General features: G+C 40.5%; 1 protein-coding gene across 2 annotated transcripts in view; it reads right to left on the minus strand.

Moving 5' to 3' along the window:
- Positions 1–5,064: 5,064 nt before the first annotated feature.
- The window catches only part of VCAN (versican), a 96,748-nt gene continuing 83,284 nt past the window's right edge, over positions 5,065–18,528 (minus strand). For both annotated transcript variants that reach the window (XM_083151839.1, XM_083151840.1), the window contains 3 exons: positions 12,791–12,935; positions 10,813–10,995; positions 5,065–7,799 (listed from right to left, as the gene is read on the minus strand). In XM_083151839.1, coding sequence (XP_083007965.1) covers positions 7,666–7,799; positions 10,813–10,995; positions 12,791–12,935 — 462 coding nt within the window. In that variant the 3' untranslated portion in view covers positions 5,065–7,665. The remainder of the gene's footprint in view (positions 7,800–10,812; positions 10,996–12,790; positions 12,936–18,528) is intronic.

An 18,528-nucleotide genomic window follows, 5' to 3' on the forward strand; every position in this document is an offset into this window, starting at 1 on the left:
CGTATCAGATACGATACCGGTACTAAGTGGAGTGCCCCAGGGTTCGGTTTTGGGGCCCATTCTGTTTAACATTTTTATTAACGATATTGGGATAGGGTTACTCAGCAATGTATCCATCTTTGCGGACGATACAAAACTTAGCAAAGTCATCAAATCATCAGAAGATGTCACCATGCTTCAAAATGATCTTGCAATTCTAGATGAGTGGGCAAAAAAATGGAAGATGAGGTTTAATGTAGATAAATGTAAGGTTATGCACCTTGGGAGACACAACCAGTGTGCAAGTTACAACCTTAGCGGAGAGGAACTGGGTAATTTCATACTTGAAAAGGATCTAGGAGTCCAAATAGACAGCAAACTGGGATGTAGTGCCCATTGTAATGTTGCTACAAAAAAGGCCAACAAAATTCTGGCATGTATTAAGAGGGGAATGGAAACTAGGGACTCAAGGGTAATTATGCCACTGTATAAAGCATTGGTGAGACCTCACCTCGAGTACGGAGTGCAGTTCTGGGCCCCACACTATAAAAAGGACATCATAGAATTAGAAAAAATCCAAAGGCGAGCAACAAAGCTTATTAGGGGAATGGAGAATTTAAGCTACGGGGAGAGATTAAGCAATTTGGGACTATTTACATTGGAAAAGAGACGTCTAAGGGGGGACATGCTCATCATGTACAAGTATATCAAGGGCCAATATAAGGAACTTTCACACACCCTCTTTTCTACTAGAAAGGAATCTAGGACATGAGGGCATGAGTATAGATTAGAAGAAAAAAGATTTCATTCAGCTAGTAGAAAGAATTTCTTTACGGTCTTCCCAGAGAGGTGGTAACGGCTGGCTCATTAAATGCGTTCAAGGCAAAGTTGGACAAACATTTACTGGAGAAAAACATCCATGGGTACAAATAAGAAATATAATCTGTCTGTAAAATACCAGAACCTACCAAATCAGCAATGGATATCTATACCAGGTTGAACTAGATGTACGCAAGTCTTTTTTCAGCCTTACCTACTATGTAACTATGTAACTATGTAACATTCCATCACAAAGAGATTTGACTGCACATCTTTGTGTTCTGAAATACAGTATGGATGCACCCATGGCCATGCACTAAACCAGTGGTTCCCAAACTTTTTTGATTCACGGCACCCTACAGTATCAGAGTTTGTTACCAAGAATAAAAAATAATAATAAGTTAAATAAGTTGTGCCTAAATGTCATCCTTAGGTTATGTGTGGTGAGGAACATGATTCACTTCTGTTTATCCACATATTTGCCCATTACATTGACCATAAACAATTTGAATTGGTTCTGGACCACCAACCTGAGGCACCCCTGCAAGTGCTCCGAGGCACCCCAGGGAGCATAGGCGCACAGTTTGGGAACCAGTGCACTAAACATATTTTTACTCAGAACTACAGTATATGATTCCTATACAGAACGGCTCAGTACTTTGCATTCTGTCACTTGGTTTTTGCCAGGTTATTGCATAAACTTGCAAATTGTTATGCTAAGTATAACTTTTCGCTTTAACCATTGCCGTAACAAGGCTCTACGCTGTCCCCTCCCTCTAAATAATGACATAATTACATCATAAAGCAAGGGTGGGTCACCAAGGACCCAGATGTGCAGCACCACTAATAGCAACTGGAGGATCCTTTGAGACATTGTACAGATGACAAAATGCCAGCCTTGAGCGTCCAAAGGATTATTCAGAGGGCACTGCCATAGATACTGACTGCATCTCCTGATTTGCTGCCAGTCTGCCAGTTCCAATTGGGTCACAGCCACTGTGGCTCTGTCCTTTCATGGCTATTTGCCGGTGCACAGCTGATCCGATCTAAGCTGCACCCAGACCCACTCTCAACGGTAAGCTTCGGTCCTGCAGGGGGAGTGAAAGTAGAGGCTTGCAGCTTACCTAGTCCCAGAGTGACCGCCCCGTCGCCCCAACGAATCACTTCCCCCCTCACCCCCACCCTTGCCTTATCCCCCTGCAACCATGCGAGGCGATGTGTTAGGAAAACACGGCATGTGCTCGCTGCTGAAGAAATCATTCGATGATGGCCGACCACGGAATGATTTATCCAGGGAACACAAATATAAGTGAGTGGAGACTGATTTATATTTGCGGGCTTCTGGCCGAAGACATCATGTGACATCAGCCGCCCGACCCCGGCACCCCGCGTCATGCCGCAATTTACATAGGAATGCCCAGCATTTGCATGGGACCGCCCATGAAATGCTGGGCATTCCCATATCGGAGCACTGCACCGCCCCCATCCAGCCCACGTTCCCTATGCAAGCGCCACACCGACAGTGCAGGTCAGCAAGGGCGCTCGCACAGAAGTTCCGCCCGTGCGCATCTGACAATATGCACATGTGCAGAACTTCACCTTCGGTTATTAGAACGAGTGCCTGTGTGTGTCTATGGAGCATTGTATAGTAGCTAACTGGAGTGTGAGGGGGAGGGGGGGGGGCTACCTAATTTGTCTGTCCTCGGTCCCATAATTTCCAACTGCATGACAGGGTCTAGCTAAAGCACTGTTTCTCTAAGGTTTTGCAGCTGCTTTGAGCATGGTAAATTAGTGGTGTACAATCCTGGCAGAAGAATGATGTAATGCCACCGAAGCGGTTGTTTAGTAAATTTCCCACTTTCTGTCATTCTGCATTGAACGGCATATATATATATATATATATATATATATATATATATATATATATATATAGGTATAAACCTGAAACTCGTACTTGGCACAGTGACAGGTTTCTTTTTCTTTTGCAGACAGTTAAAAAAGAATCTGACAGTTTATGCTTTTATAATAATTCTTGCAAATGACTGACGTACTTTTAAACTTTGCAAACACGTTAGACTCTAAAAATAGTATTGAAGTTTTGTTTTTCTTTATTTAAAGCTTTAGTGACACCTAAAGTAATTTTTTTACTAACATTAAAGCCAGCTTAAGAGTACAAGGGACCCTAGGCAACATTTTGTGTTGGGTCCCAATTTGGGTCCCAGGTAGTGCTGTGCTGCTGTCAGTGAGGCAGGGATGTGCTGCTGTCAGTGAGGCAGGGATGTGCTGCTGTCAGTGAGGCAGGGATGTGCTTCTGTCAGTGAGGCAGGAATGTGCTGCTGTCAGTGAGGCTGTTATGGGCTGCTGTCAGTGAAGGGTGATGTGTTGCTGTCAGAGAGACAGTAATGTGCTGTTGTCAGTGATATGCTGCTGTCAGTGAAGAGTGATGTGCTGCTGTCAGTGAAGGGTGATAATGCGCTGTTGTCAGTGATGTGCTTCTGTCAGTAAAGGGGATGTGCTGCTGTCAGATAGGCAGTAATGTGCTGTTGTCAGTGATGTGCTGCTGTCAGTGAAGAGTGATGTGCTGCTGTCAGTGAAGGGTGATAATGTGCTGTTGTCAGTGATGTGCTGCTGACAGTAAAGGGGGATGTGCTGCTTTCAGATAGGCAGTAATGTGCTGTTGTAAGTGATGTGCTGCTGTCAGTGCGGCAGGGATACACTGCTGTCAGTGAGGCAGCAATGTATGATTACACTACCCAAACCCACCGACTGGGGCTGAGGAGATGTCTAGATGCTCCATAATGGCATTTGAGTACCTGCTGCAACTGGACATGCACAGCCATCTTCAGGGCTGCAGTGAAAGGGGAAAGCGGGTACTAAATACGCAGGGTATCCCGTCCATGTAAGGCGCTGAGGTGGAGGGCTGGAGGAGGACCCTAGGAGAGACCAGCCGCAGTTTCGAGTTCGCAGCCCCACACACAGACAGAGACTTTGTCAACTAGAAGGTACAGACTGGATGAGACGTTGGCAGTGTGTATTTTTTTTAAACCTAGACTTAGTTCTGTCTCCTTTTCTCCCCCTCCCTATATATATATATATATATATATATATATATAAAGTCCATAGGTACCGGCTCTCCTTCTGCGTCCTGTAATGCGCCGGGTGTCAGAACCAAACACTTGTTACACAAGTGTATATAAATATATATTACAGCCCTAACTAGCTAAGCACCCCATTTCCCCCCTTTGGTCAGTCCCGGGCCCTACAAATTGTGATGGCAGCCCTGGCAGTAGCAACCAATTTGTAGCAGTTGTATGATGCTGTCATACAGGAACATTTTAGAACTGATGTTGGGTCTGTGTGCAGATATACCTGGGCCCCTTCCACCTGAAGGAATATTATGCCAAGTCTTCTGTGCCTGCAGCATATTCCGGTCACTGTCTCCAGAGGCAGCACCATATTTCTGGTGATAACTTCAAAAGTATGGCACTATGGGGGAGAATCTTGAAGAGAAACAAACTGGAGAGAGACAAAGGACAAAGTACCAACCAACAATCAACTCCTCACTGCCATGGTACAGATTGTGTGTGAAGAATGACAGTTGGGAGCTGATTGGATGGCGCCTTATCTCTCTCCACTGTATCTCTCTATAAGCTATGAAAAATCTCCCCTAATATGTCTAAACAAATCTCTAAACTAATATCCCAGAGGACTGACAGAAACTAAATGTAACTGGGGCAGTGTTTGTCACGTGTGTGACCACAGGGACTTAGTTCAGCTTTGGCTACACCTCATGATTTCATACAATTGCTTTTAATTAGCCGGGAACAGACTATGGAACACATCAAGCAGCCATATAAGGACACCATAACTTAAAAAAAATGGATGTTTCCTCGAATTCTATCTTTACGATAAGACAACTACAGTCTAAATGCTAAATAATGTTAAGGTATATATTTAACCATTGTGTAACTAGACAGAGGCAGCCATTTTGTGTACCGGCCATTATACACAGAAGACATCTTAGAAACTCATTACAAATCTATGCCATTAGGGATGTATTCAGCAGATGGAGAGGCATGAGGCATTTTTGAGAGCTGTCACTCCAAAACACGCAGATATGAGATACGTTTACAGGCTTATGCTACCTGCATGAGACATTTGGACATTTGAGTGTTTATTGATGATTTTTTTTTAACTAGAATTATACATTTTTCTATTTAAAAAATAATAAAAAAATCGAATAAATAAAAACACTGTAAACCATAGTCTAGCAAACAAACAAAGTTTCTTTGGTGAAACAGAAGCAGATATAAAAGTTACAAAGATTTAGACTTTCATTCACAAATACCCAAAGGTTCACATTATATACTATACAAGTTATAATATAAATACAGGGAAAAAAAGTATTATGTGCATTGTAATAGTAGAAAAAAACATACAGGTCAACACTGTTGTGCATTGCTGTCAAGTACAAGTATGATAATAACACAAGGTGCAGCAGTCATAGGAATGCATCAATCACACTAGTAATAATAATGAGGACTGTTTGTTGAGAAGCTATACTAAAGATGTTTTACTTTACAGAGTGGCTATCCTTCAGCCTCAAAATAATCCCCAAATGTTCACCTTAATTGGCTGATTGTTATAAAATCTTCAACAATCGTGCCAGAGGAGCTTCCAGTGGGTCAAAGCGCCCTCTAGCGGTGACATTTTGAATTTCTAACATTTCGCTTAACAACCGTAATGGCTAACTAATACATTTACAATATATAACATATTTCCATTTTCATTTTGAATTCTACCTCATAACATCTCATTTTAATGATTATTCAGTGAAAGTATATAAATGTTTTTACATTTGTTCATTTGCTTGATAATATCAACAATATCTTCCTTTATTGATAAAATGAGACAATTACGATTTCTATAGATGATGCTGGTGTAGTTCCCCTAATTTAAAGTGCACCTGCCACCTACAGACTGTGGAGCCATGTTGTCGGCAATTATTAAGGAGAATATATAATGTCCAGAGTTATTTGGTGATGTCGCTGGTATCTCGTGAATTGGCTGCAGTCACCTAAATATTGGTTCAGTTCCCAAAATGTCTTCTTCCAGTGTGTGCAGGTGACAGGTCCACTCACTTTCAAACAGATTAATGCTTTGTTTCGATATAAAATCAAATTTCTAAGAGATGCTAAAACTTATTATGTGGATAACTTAAAGGATTCTCAAACAAAGCAAATACAATTATACTTAAAGATTGTTGGGTAGATTTACTGACACTCCCAAAAAAAAAGGTAAAATGTAGGTGTTGAGTTGCCCAGAGCAACCACACTGATTATAGCCATTATTTTCTAGAATGCTCAAGATAAATAAGAGGTAGAATCTGATTGGTCACTTTGGGCAAAACCTCCATTGTTTAGAAGTTTCTGTAAATCTGTCCCTGCTGTATGTGTCCTTCCAGGACTGCCCAGAAGCGCAAGGGATAATGTATAACCTATACTTAGTTCAAGTGAGCAGATATCCTGACTTTTTACATTTGTAAACCTACAGTATTTTCCACATAGTCATAGAACAAGAGGTGACATACTGTAGCCTCATGGACGGCATGTATGGCACAGAAGCACCCTATAAGCTAAAACGGTATGGCTTCCTACATTTATATCTGTACGCTTCACAGCTGCCGCATTCATCAATAAACATTCAGAATTTCATTAAAAAAGACCTAGAAAATGATTATATATACAAAATTATTTACTGTTTTTTTTATTTTTTTTACAAAAAAATTGTATAATGCACCTTCAAGATACACTATGTAGTGTTTTTGAAGACACTGAACAAAGCTCCCCCTCTATGTGAAAAGAAGGGGAGTGGTTTACCAGGTGCGAGTAGTATGACGCAAAATCAAAACTGACTCAGTTTGTATAACCTGTGTTGCATCTAATTGTGCAGCAGTTTTGACGTCATTTAAAAACTTGCATCAAAAAAACGATGCAACTTTATACATAATCTGATGCAAAAAAACAAAAAAGTGTGCATATACCGTATGTCAGGTGTGAGTTTGCATCAATGACCCTTACACATAGCTCTTTCCATGGATTTGCAGTATAATATTCTAAAAAGCTACACACTTAAACAATGAACGATCATTCATCCAACAAGTCCATTTTGTAGAGTGGTCGTGGATGAACAACATCGGAATTTTATTGCAGTCAACATTAAAAAAAAACTCCTTGATCCCAGTGGCGTGGAAATTTTGTTCCCCAAAAATCTTTTTTTTCCCGAAATCTCCCCCCCCCTCCCAAAAAAAAAAACAATAAAATATTATATGGCACAAGTGTCTTTATAATGCGCCAATGAAAAATTCTCTTCATCTGGCACTAACAGTATTCACATCAAGGTCTCACGGCTTATTTGCGTCCTTGATCAACTAATATCTTTTTAGTTAGTGATGTAACATTTATGCTGTATAGCAGTTATTAAATACGCCTGACTTTAGTTTAACTAGTTAAATTTTATATACATGATTAGAAAACATATTAAATCATCTTATTTACAAAAGTCAACTGAGCTAGGGTCAAGCCGCTTAAATATTAAAGTAAGCTTGCATTAATACAATATATTTGTTTGCCTTGGTGACACAATCTACTTTTTTCTAGTAGAAATCCATTTTATGCTTACATCTGGTTTAGTTCCCTATAACTTCTAACACTTAAATTAAAAATGAATTGTCATTTTCTGTATAACGCTATTGTCCAGAGTCCAAGAGCTGACCAGATAGGTAATATTTCTTATAACGCAAATAAAAGGCACTGTAATTTAGAAATTTGGCCGATGTGGTGTCCGTTGAAGAAAATGAGGGTACATTCAGCGTGGTGAATCCTGCCAGTTCCTGCTCCAGCGGTGTTGGTGGTGTTTAGAAGTGTTCAGAGGAGCCCTCATCTCAGGTGGACTGAATTTGTAGTAATATTTCTTGGAATAAGTCCGTTGGTAGAAAGAAGCTGAAAAAAAAGAGATTTATGTTGATTTATGATCAGGTCACAGTTTTACATAAAAAGATAGACACTAAAATGATTGTCGGATTGAAATAAATAGCCCATATTTACAGAAAAAAAATTTAAGCATTGCATGCATTTTTAATGTTCTGCTTTATAAACGTTTTCAACTGTTCAAATTGTAAATTTATGCAGTATTTGAATGTTGCATCAGTGTCATCCACTTGTTATACAGGAAGTGTTTGCTATATTGAGAGTGTTTATCATACAGGAGGAGTTTGTTACATGGGAAGTGTTTGTTAGACAGGAAGTATTTATTATAAAGGAAGTGTTTATAATATTGGAAGTGTGGAAGTATTTGTTACATCGGAAGTGTTTGTTACATCGGAAGTGTTTGTTAGACAGGAAGTATTTGATATATTGGAAGTGTTTATCATACAGGAGGAGTTTGTTACATGGGAAGTGTTTGGTAGACTGTAAGTATTTATTATACAGGAAGTGTTTATAATACTGGAATTGTGGAAGTGTTTGTTACATTGGAAGTGTTTGTTAGACAGGAAGTGTTTGATATATTGGAAGTGTTTATCATACAGGAGGAGTTTGTTACATGGGAAGTGTTTGTTAGACTGGAAGTGATTATTATACAGGAAGTGTTTATTATACTGGAAGTGTGAAAGTTTTTGTTACATAGGAAGTGTTTGTTAGACAGGAAGTGTTTGAAATACATGAAGGGTTTGTTACATAGGAAGTGTTTTGTTATACAGGAAGTGTTTATACATACAAAGTGTCAATTTGCACACAGACCACTTTACAAAAAATATTTGACACAAATAGGTCCAGTAATAAATGAATAGATATAACTACAATGTTATATGCCTTATAATTAAGGCAGATTCAAATTACAGACCCATTATTAACCTGAGAGCACCCCAGAGGCAGCAGTTACTCTAACACTCATTTCTGATTGCATCTTCGGATAGTACAGGCGTTACAGGCGTTAATTGCTGGTCATATGTATATAGTGGATCTCTAAATTAATAGCACTGGGCATTTTTCGTTGGAGAACATACCATGCCATTGAACACTGTGGCCAGAACTAGTTAGGCACTTTGATTGGCAGATTGTGGGTTGAGCTGCAGTCTGAGGCTGATAGGTGCTGTTCCATTGATTGTGCATAGAGTATACCATTTGTGGGTGTATAATTTAATGAATTTGTAGCTACTCTAATTTCATAAGCAATATTATACCTGCTGTACTATGCACTTTTTTCTTTTTACAATGCACTTTTTAGTTAATTAAATCTAATAGTAAATGTGTTTTTCACTAGCAAAGAAACTAGTAATAACATCTCTGTATGACCTGGGTGAGTGTGAGGGTGCCTGGGTGAATGTGATCCTCTTGTGATGCATCTGACTTATTTATTAGAGGTAAAATGCTTAGAATAAGAGATGTGCAGGTTTGGATTTACCCAGATCTCAAAATGGGATCTTATTGGCTCTCCGGCTTACACATGTTTCGGAGCCAAAACATGTGACAACCAATAGCAGTTTGGCTCCAAAACACTGCCATCTGTTGGCAGCAAGTGAATCGAGTGGGCTTACTTGTATTATATAAATAATATGAAAAAAAATATTATAAATACCAGAATGAATTATATTTTATACATTTTCTGTTTGCCCCATCAGCATATCACTTTAAATATTTGGGGCAACATTTAAGATAAAGAATGACCAATACATTTTATGGGTTTTGGGTGCAGTCTGAATGATTCTACAATAAAAAACAAATCTCATTATATTTTATAGGTCATTTACTTATAACAAAAACACAATTGTGGAGATTTGGCAAACCATGGCCGTCTTTTGTGAAGAGCAGAATCCAAGCAGGATCCCACCTTAAGCTGCTGCATGCATGGTGGCATTATCTCTGTGATTTCTATATTATGCGTGCACATATCTCCAGGGAAATGGTGCTGGGGCATTTTCCCAGATATTTATCCGTGGGTGGCTGCAACGTAAGTATATTTAAAGGGGTGCAGGGTGTGCACTTTGAGCCCATGGACCTTATTCTGGTTGACACACAAAGCTGCAAAACATTGCACTGGGGAGTGATCAAACAAGAATAAAGGTCCATGTGTACTTCAAACCTTGGGCCAGATGCACTAAGCTTCAAAAGTGATAAAATGGAGAATGATAAACAGCCAGCCAATCAGTTCTTACCTGCCATGTCACAGACTGTGTTTGAAAAATGTCAGGTAGGAGCTGAGTGGTTGGTTGTTTATATTTCTCCATTTTATAACTTTTGAAGCTTAGTGCATCTGGCCCCTTGTGCCCATGAAGATACACAAAGAAAAAGAAGTCTTGCGTTGGGGGCACTAATTAAGTGAAAATGGATGTATTGAAATTAAAACTTAACTTTTAATAGATTGATTAGAAAAAAGTCTTATATTTCCCCTACAGTAATAGACTGATCTGGGTGTAGGAACTAGACAAGGTGGTGTGTTCACAAATACATTAACCACTAAACAAGATACAGATACACCAGTATATGAAACCTTCTGATGAGGTTGCCCAGATCAGTCTATCTGATTCAAGCTCTCATTTTGCACTAGATAAGTGCTGTGATGTCCTGCTGTCCAGTGGTGGAACTTGTGGGTTGTGGGCCCTGGTGCAAAAATATAAATTGGGCCCTCCCTCCTCCACCCTAACCGACGTTAACAATATGTAATACGGCAGAGGATGACAGGGAGAGGCAGAGGGAGGCAAAGTGTGACAGGAAAAAACAGGAAGAGGGTGACAAGGGTAGCAGTGGGCCTCTGAGTCCTCAGGTGCCCCAGTGCACTGCACCTGCTACATCAATGGTAGTTCCACCCCTGCTGCTGTCAGTGAGTCAAGGATGTGCTGCTGTCAGTGAGTCAGGGATGTGCTGCTGTCAGTGAGTCAGGGATGGGTTTCTCTCAGTGAGGCAGAGATGGCAGCAGTAACATTATGATATATCTACAAAGTTGGTTTATACTTACGTTGCATGCATGTGACTTTAGGAAGATCCCACCTCCCATCACCCCGGCATCGTATAGTTGGCATATGTCGTTGAACGAAACCATCTTTGCAGTGGTAGCGGATCATGGAGTTTATTTCATATCGTGGTTTAGACTTCCCAAAGGTCTTCGCATTTTGAACAAGAGGAGGTTGTCCGCAAGCAACTAAAACAACAAAACCAAATGGCAAATATTATGCATTATATTTTGCTTACATTGATTACACTGATACACTTATAATTTTCAAAATTAATGAATTCTGGCAGGAAATGTATCAGGCTTTGGACAGAGAAAAGTAACTCAAAGCAACCAATCAGCTTCTGTCATTTATCTAACACTCCCACTATTATTAGTGGAGAAACAGGTTGGGAACATGTACTGTATGTTTGCTGGTCATTTTCGGTAAAGTTTAACTTATTGAATGTCAACCAAACTGATATGTTTAGATTTGGGTGGATTTCGTCTTTAAAGTAAGTTTATTTTTTTCATGCAGGTGCTTATAATGTTTAGGCATTAATAAATATTTTTCAGTTTAATACATAATTAAGTGAGTAAGTAAGGGGCTTATTCAGAGCACACAACAGCTGTGCTAGAACATGTAACAACTGTAGGTGTATTAAGTAAAAAGATGCCCATTGCCAGCTTCTTGGATCACTGGATCAACTGTTTGATCATCGGACATTCTATGCTGCAGCCACTGGCTTCAGCAAGCTCGGAAAAGGAGGCAGACATGCCACTGTGTTCTGGAATGCTTCTTGTCATTGCTCCAAATTGGCAGCACCATTTCAGTCATGCTGTGGCTTTGGGGTTCTGCGAGAAACAGGGCTGCAAGTGGTCCTGGAAAGGTGGTGCAACTCATTTCCCCTACCTCCTCATATTACACCACATATTAGTACTCCTTACTATGGCCCTTATTCTGTTCGGTGCGACCGGATCCGAATATGCGGCCAGGACCGTGCGTCCTAAACCCTGCCTTCCATACGGATCGCCAACTCCGTCCGAACGCGGTAAGAAGCTGTCCGAACGGACCGTACGTGTATTTCTCATGAATACACCTCATCCATCTCAGGGAACCTCCCCCATCATTTGATGGTCGCAGACCATCGAATGCAGGACCGAGTGGCCAGGCAGCTCCCGCAACCTCAGACCACACGGGCATTTCTCCGTGCAAAAGCAGGGATCTGGGCTGGCAGCTGACATCCGGCAATGTCATATGTCCGCCCCCTACACGTGCGTCACGGCCGCATTACCATACGTACACCCAGCGTTTTCATGGGAACGCCCATGAAATGCGGGGTGTAAACATATGGTAATGAGCCCAAACAGCCCTTCACACCCTTCTCCACCCCCTGTTCGTAGTGTATACATTTCATGCGGAATTTGGCCGTGCGTCCCGCTCGCACATGCGCAGAGACGCCTCTGCACATGCGCAGACACAAAACATCGGCAGCACGAACGCACACGGATATTACCGCACCAACCAGAATAAGGGCCTATGTTATGACACACAGTAGTGCCCCTTATTAACATTACATTGCTCAGTAGTGTCCCTTGTTTATGTTATGCTGCACAGTAGTCCTCCTCAACCATGTATGGGATGCAGTAGTGTTGCTTAGTACACAATACCCACTGTAGTAGTGCCCCTTACACATAATGACCACAGCAATAGTACCTTGTGATGGCATGACATCACATAAACTATGCCAGAAATGGAAGCTGCTGGGACAGGCTTACTGTTGGAATTGCTGTGTAGGGCTGTGGTGGAGGGTCAACTAGTTCCCCCTACCATTAAAGGTGGTGGAACTCAGTTCCACCCCATTACCGCCCACTTTAATCCCAGACATCGAATCCTAGATCTGTCACGTGTGCAATGCGGCCTCTGCACACGTGCAGATCTATGGATTCAGCGCCCACCTCTGAATCAGCCCTATAATTTATAAGAAGACTAGTGTGAAGGTACCTGTTCCCTTCTTGCAGGTGTAGGTGAGATGATAATTGCACGGCACATCATTCCATTGGCCATCCTCATGCCAAATGGTTACAACACAATCTTCTCCAGCAGAAAAGAAACTATCCGGTTGGTTTGGTCTCCAGTTTTCATATTGCTGAAAAAAAATATTTAAAAAGTTTATATTCCAGTTAATAAAAAGGTTCTAAAAATCGTATTCAGTTTTTATTATGATTCATGATGATGATTATTCAGAGGTGATAGCATCTATACCCTTTTAATCGCTATTGATGATACACTGACCTCTTATCAAAAGTTCAAATACAAATGAATAGTCAGCTCTATGGGGGGGGGGTCAATTGTTTTGCACACCAGTGGCCACTATGTGGCGCCTGACAGCAATTCACGCATTGCTCCATTTGGGGGGGTGCACAGCCGACATTACTGTTATGTTATTTCGTCATTTTGAAAGGCAGGTAAACAGTAATTAATATGACATATTATTTATTTTTGTATTTTACTTATACGGTTAAAAAAGTTCCAAAGTTCATGTTTTTTTCTGCACCTTCATCAGTGACATTGTGTTACCTCAGCTGATTACATCACCAAACACCTTTATCTTTCCTTAAGTTTTTCTCAAGGTTAATGCCAAAAAGCTTTTAAAGAACAAGTTCAGTTTATATCCCGTTGTTTTTGCATATTCTCTTAGCTCCTTGGCAGCTTTCCCGATACTTAGCCACGATCTTATAGATTCAAAAGCCCTCCCTCTCCCCTTCCCAAGACTTGGTGATTACATGCATGTTAGTTTTGTGACTCATGCTGAAGTTTAAGAGGTTTGTTATTTTTAATCATAATTTGCTTGTGAATTGCAAATATATTATGGTGGCTTAAAAATAAATGAACAAGCCCTCAAATTAGAAGACGTTTTCTCAGCCCTCAGAATGAATAATCGTGCATAATTACATTGTGCTTCTAGGTCTAATATAAGCAAATTGGTTCACATGGACAACTTCTCCAATATTTTCATTAATGATACATCAACCCTATAATGGAAGAGTGATATATGAAATATATAACATGCCAATAAAAATAAGGTGGGCTTTCAAATGTGTGTAGTCATTCTACGTTCAATAGCAGAAGTAGAATTAGTTTAGGCCAAGAGCAATTTGATGAGTGAAGACTTCTGTGCAGTGGCGGTTTTTACATATGAGCAGCCCCCCCACCCCAGACTGCATTGGCTTCACTGTGACTGACAATGACTTCCTATTGGAAGTCCAACCCGCCATTCACTCAAGACAGTCCCATCGGGAGTTGTCCCCTACCTCCGGGATGCCTCATTAAGTGCAGCTGCAGGGCAGCCCCTAAAAATGGTAATGTGCAGTACCGCAGACGATACTACACATGCGCCAGACCTGGGACCATCAATACAATTCTACAGGTCTGCTCCTGAAGCAGCCCCATTGAGGCTGGGGCCAGCGCATGCCCAGTAACGAAGAGGCTACTGCGCATATACCGGTCCCACGACAGTGATCAGGACAAAAAGATGGAGACAGGGACCAGCAGCGGCGGTACAGGAGGGGGTGGGGGCGGCATCTCAGCAGCCCCTCTCCTTCGACGAGGTAAGAGCCGCCACTGCTTCTGTAACATATATGGTTGCATGTATCAGATGCCGCTCTCCCGGGCCTCCCCGTTCCCTTATCTTCTTGGCACTACCAGTAGTTGCCTACATGTACCACTCACTAGTCCCTTTAAGCCTTCAAGTGGATGTTGTTTTAACATAAACAATATAACTTATGATTATTTGCAAGTTGCGCACTATTTAAAATTCCCTGGGCCTGTGTTTTACAATAATATTGAATATGGCACTTTTATGGATTCAGCTGTTTTATCAGCATATATTCTCCAATTTAAGCACGTAGCACACAGAAATCTCCTTGACACAGCATTTTTGGTTTTCGGCATAAAGTTATTTGAGTTTGTTAAATGTCAGCGCAGTCACTCTGCTTCAGAAAAAAGTTATATTTCATCAAATGGCAGAAAAATGTAATATTGAGCTGTTGAGGCCTTATTCTTTTTTTAACCAGTGTGTTCAAGATTAAATGGCACTCTTAGCATTTATTGTTAGAGATTAGATGTCAGGCAGCCGAAAGCATTGATCGGGATTCTGGGCGAGCTCCAGGAACTGTTTCATTTGATCATATTTGCCCTTGAATTTACTTTACAAAATTGTTTGTTACTAGGTGTTAACTTGGAAAAAAAAAATTCCAAGACCAGCAAATGTGGCAAGAAGCTTGTGGCTGGGTTTACGCAGATAACTCTACGGCATGCATCCTTTCACTAAAAAAATGGCACCAAGCAAGCAAACACATAAGATACAGTACCGGTGAATGTAGAGCTGAATGGCATTTAATATTAGATTAAGGTGGTATTCAATGTGGGATTCCAACTGTCGGAATGTCCCGACAGTTGGAATCCCGGGCCATTTTCGGTCAGCTCTCCTGCAACTCACTGGTGGAATGTTCATCGTTAGGCCTCTCGGGTGACGAAAATGGCCTTGGATTGTCGATAAACGGCCGTGAATTCGACAATCCACATTCGTTTCCGACAAAACAGGTCCGACTTGTTTTAAAGTTGGACCAGTTTTGTCTAAATTGTCCTTCAATGCTGTCGGGAACGGCAGCATTGAATACAGTAGGTGGTGGCAGCTTTTTCCCCTGTGGGAAATATCACCCGACATTGAATACCACCCTAAATTTTAGACGTGTTGGGATAAATTTACTAAAGCTTCTAAAAACAAAAGAGCAACCAATTACATTCTGCCTATCGTTTTCTAAGATTCAGTAGAGAAATGGTAGACCGAATCTTCTTGGTTGGTATGGGCAACATCACATAAATTTTTATTTTTAGAAACTTTCGTGGAAATATTGGCCATGTCAATCAATTAGCTTCTAAGTGGCATTAATCAAGCACAATGATAGGTAGTAGCTAATTGGTTTGTATAGGCAACTTCTCCACCTTTTAGGAGGTTTGATACATCTCTCCCTATATTACTGTTGCCTCCACTGACTGGTAGCTGTAATGATAATGTCACTCGGTAGCTGTAACTCTGTAACTTTTTTATACAAGTACAAAACCTTTTCTCTTAATGTCAGCTATTGTACAAGTGTGATGTATAAACATATATCTGTTAAAAATAACAGTTTAATGTACTTGGGGTTATCTCAGCCGAAATGCCCTGTTCTGCCAACCCAATCCTCCAATCTGATTATTGTGCAACAACGATCATCGCCCATTCATCAGGAAAACCGGTAAAGCCACATGGACCCACCGATTGAGATTTCAAAAATCCAAAACATGTTTTGGTTGGAATCGGCAAATTAAGAATTGTCAACATGTTGGATTTTCCCAATCCCCCAACTCTAGCCATCGCATAACTTGGAGTTGCCCTGATACTAGCCAGATGTATGTATTAGATGTATCAAACCTTGTAAAGAGCAAAGGTGGATATGTTGCCCATACAGAAACCACCATATTCTAGCTATCATTTGTATAATGCAATAGATACACGATAGGCAGAGACTTATTGGTTGCTTGAGCGCCTTCTCCACAACTTATTTTTTTAGAAGGTTTGGCTAAATCTCCCCCTTCATCGCTGACTATGCAGATAGCATCAATGTCTGCAGGACCAGATGTTTAACCTCCATTATCTGATGCATGTGTCATGGCAACAGGCACTTCTAAATACATTTATCATTTCCTAAAGCATAACTATTTAATTATAGAAGTTAATTAAGAAAGCACCATGCTTTCTCATTTACAATCCCTGCTAGTGCTGATCTTCGCTGCCTAATTTCTAGGTCTCTTGAAAGGTCCCTATATTATTTTTATATTATACACCTGCACGGTACAATTTCTGGTAATCTATAAGCTGAACACAACTGTCATATACAACATAGATATGGTCATATCTCTTTCCATTTACTTAATATCTATTGAATCAGAGCACGTTTCTGTTGAGGATTGTAGTATACAGAGGTCAATTTAGATAGCACCAGATGTAAAATAATTCAATAAAATGTGGACAAACCCAGGACCCAAAAGTTGACATTCCTCATCACCATATTTTATACCATAAAATATTCCATATTGTAGCAATATGGTATATTTCATGTCACCCATTTATCAATCCTGTGATCCTTTTGAATCCACTGTGAAAACCTATGAAATGTGGTTTATTAGAAAATATGTGCGATTGGGCCAATCCTGTGCCTAGGCTGCCAGGGAGGGATCTTAAGGATCCCCCCCCCCCCCCTGAAAAAAATGCTACATTTGTAGTCCGCAGGGCTTTATAAAGCAATTTTCTATTATTATAAGAAGCCATTTATTTGTGTGATAGGTTTTAAAATCATTATCTTTATTTAATTTCTTTACATCTGGATGTAAGTTCTCAGAGCTGATGGAAACATTGCTGTAGTTTCTTGCTATGCACAGATCACTTTGTCTGCTGCCACAATACTGCCACCTTGTGGCCTCACAATGCAGGACACTATAGTACTCATTTTATGCTTCTATAACTAAAGTTTTCGTTGATTATATTGATGATAACAATTATAATAATAATAATAATAATAATATGAACTGACAAGTACCTATTGTTGTGTGCAGTGCTATTTTTCAGCAGGAACCAGCAGGAACTCAGTTCCTGAACCTCTAATTAAATATGACATCATCAGGAACTGAAAATTTACTTTCCGTAAGATAAGTTTTATTTTAAAATCACCTGTGAGTAAATACAATATATACATCTATCTCTCCCTCTCTCTATTACATATATTTTTTTTATTTATTTAATTGATCCACCCCCAGATCTGGAGTTCCTGGACCTATTTTTCCAGAAAACTAGTACTGCTTGTGTGTATGTGTATTATATAGAATGCATCACTAACACTTTATATGTAGTCATAAATTGTATACCTTCTTGTCTTATAATATCTTTAGATGTCACAGTACAGAAAGTGTTTATCATATCACAGATTTATTACATTGGTGCATTCTGACAACAATACATTGCGTGGCTGTCACATTGTGTTTGGGAATCAATACTTATGTAGGCTGGTCCGAGTCAGTTCATGACCGTGGGAAAAGCTTTGTTGGAAAGTTTTGCACATCATATTATTAATGTTGTGGAGGAAAACATGACAAATAACAAAATAAATTGTTAGCCGTCAATGCCACCGCTTTTCCCATCTATGTTGTGCCACTTTTTGATTGGATATGTCTTGGGATTTGTTAACCTGATTATGGGAGTTATTCTGGATGATTAATTCGGATGCGCATTCACATCCTCCTTGCAAGTCAACCAAACCCCACCTTGCGAATGGGGGCCTGGCCGCCACCCATTCGCAGCATGTGTTCACACGCACTGGCTGCGACTGGATGTTTTACATAAACATTAATTCGCAGCCTGCGGTGGAACACCCACATCATTCGATGATTGCCGACCATCGAATGATGTGGAATGTGCACGCATATCTAAGGTTGCTCTGAGCGTGCACAGTGGTTCTCAACCTCGGTCCTCAGGACCCCCCAACAGTGCACATTTTCCAGGTCTCCACACAGAGGGCCTTATTCTAGTTCACTCTTAGAGGCAAATTCCTTGTCAAATGGACAAAACCATGTGCACTGCAGGTGGGGCAGATGTAACATGTGCAGAGAGAATTAGATTTGGGTGGGGTTTTTCTTCCAAGTGA

This window comes from Crinia signifera, chromosome 1 (assembly GCF_055691185.1).
Source record: "Crinia signifera chromosome 1, ASM5569118v1, whole genome shotgun sequence".
Classification (NCBI taxonomy): domain Eukaryota; kingdom Metazoa; phylum Chordata; class Amphibia; order Anura; family Myobatrachidae; genus Crinia; species Crinia signifera.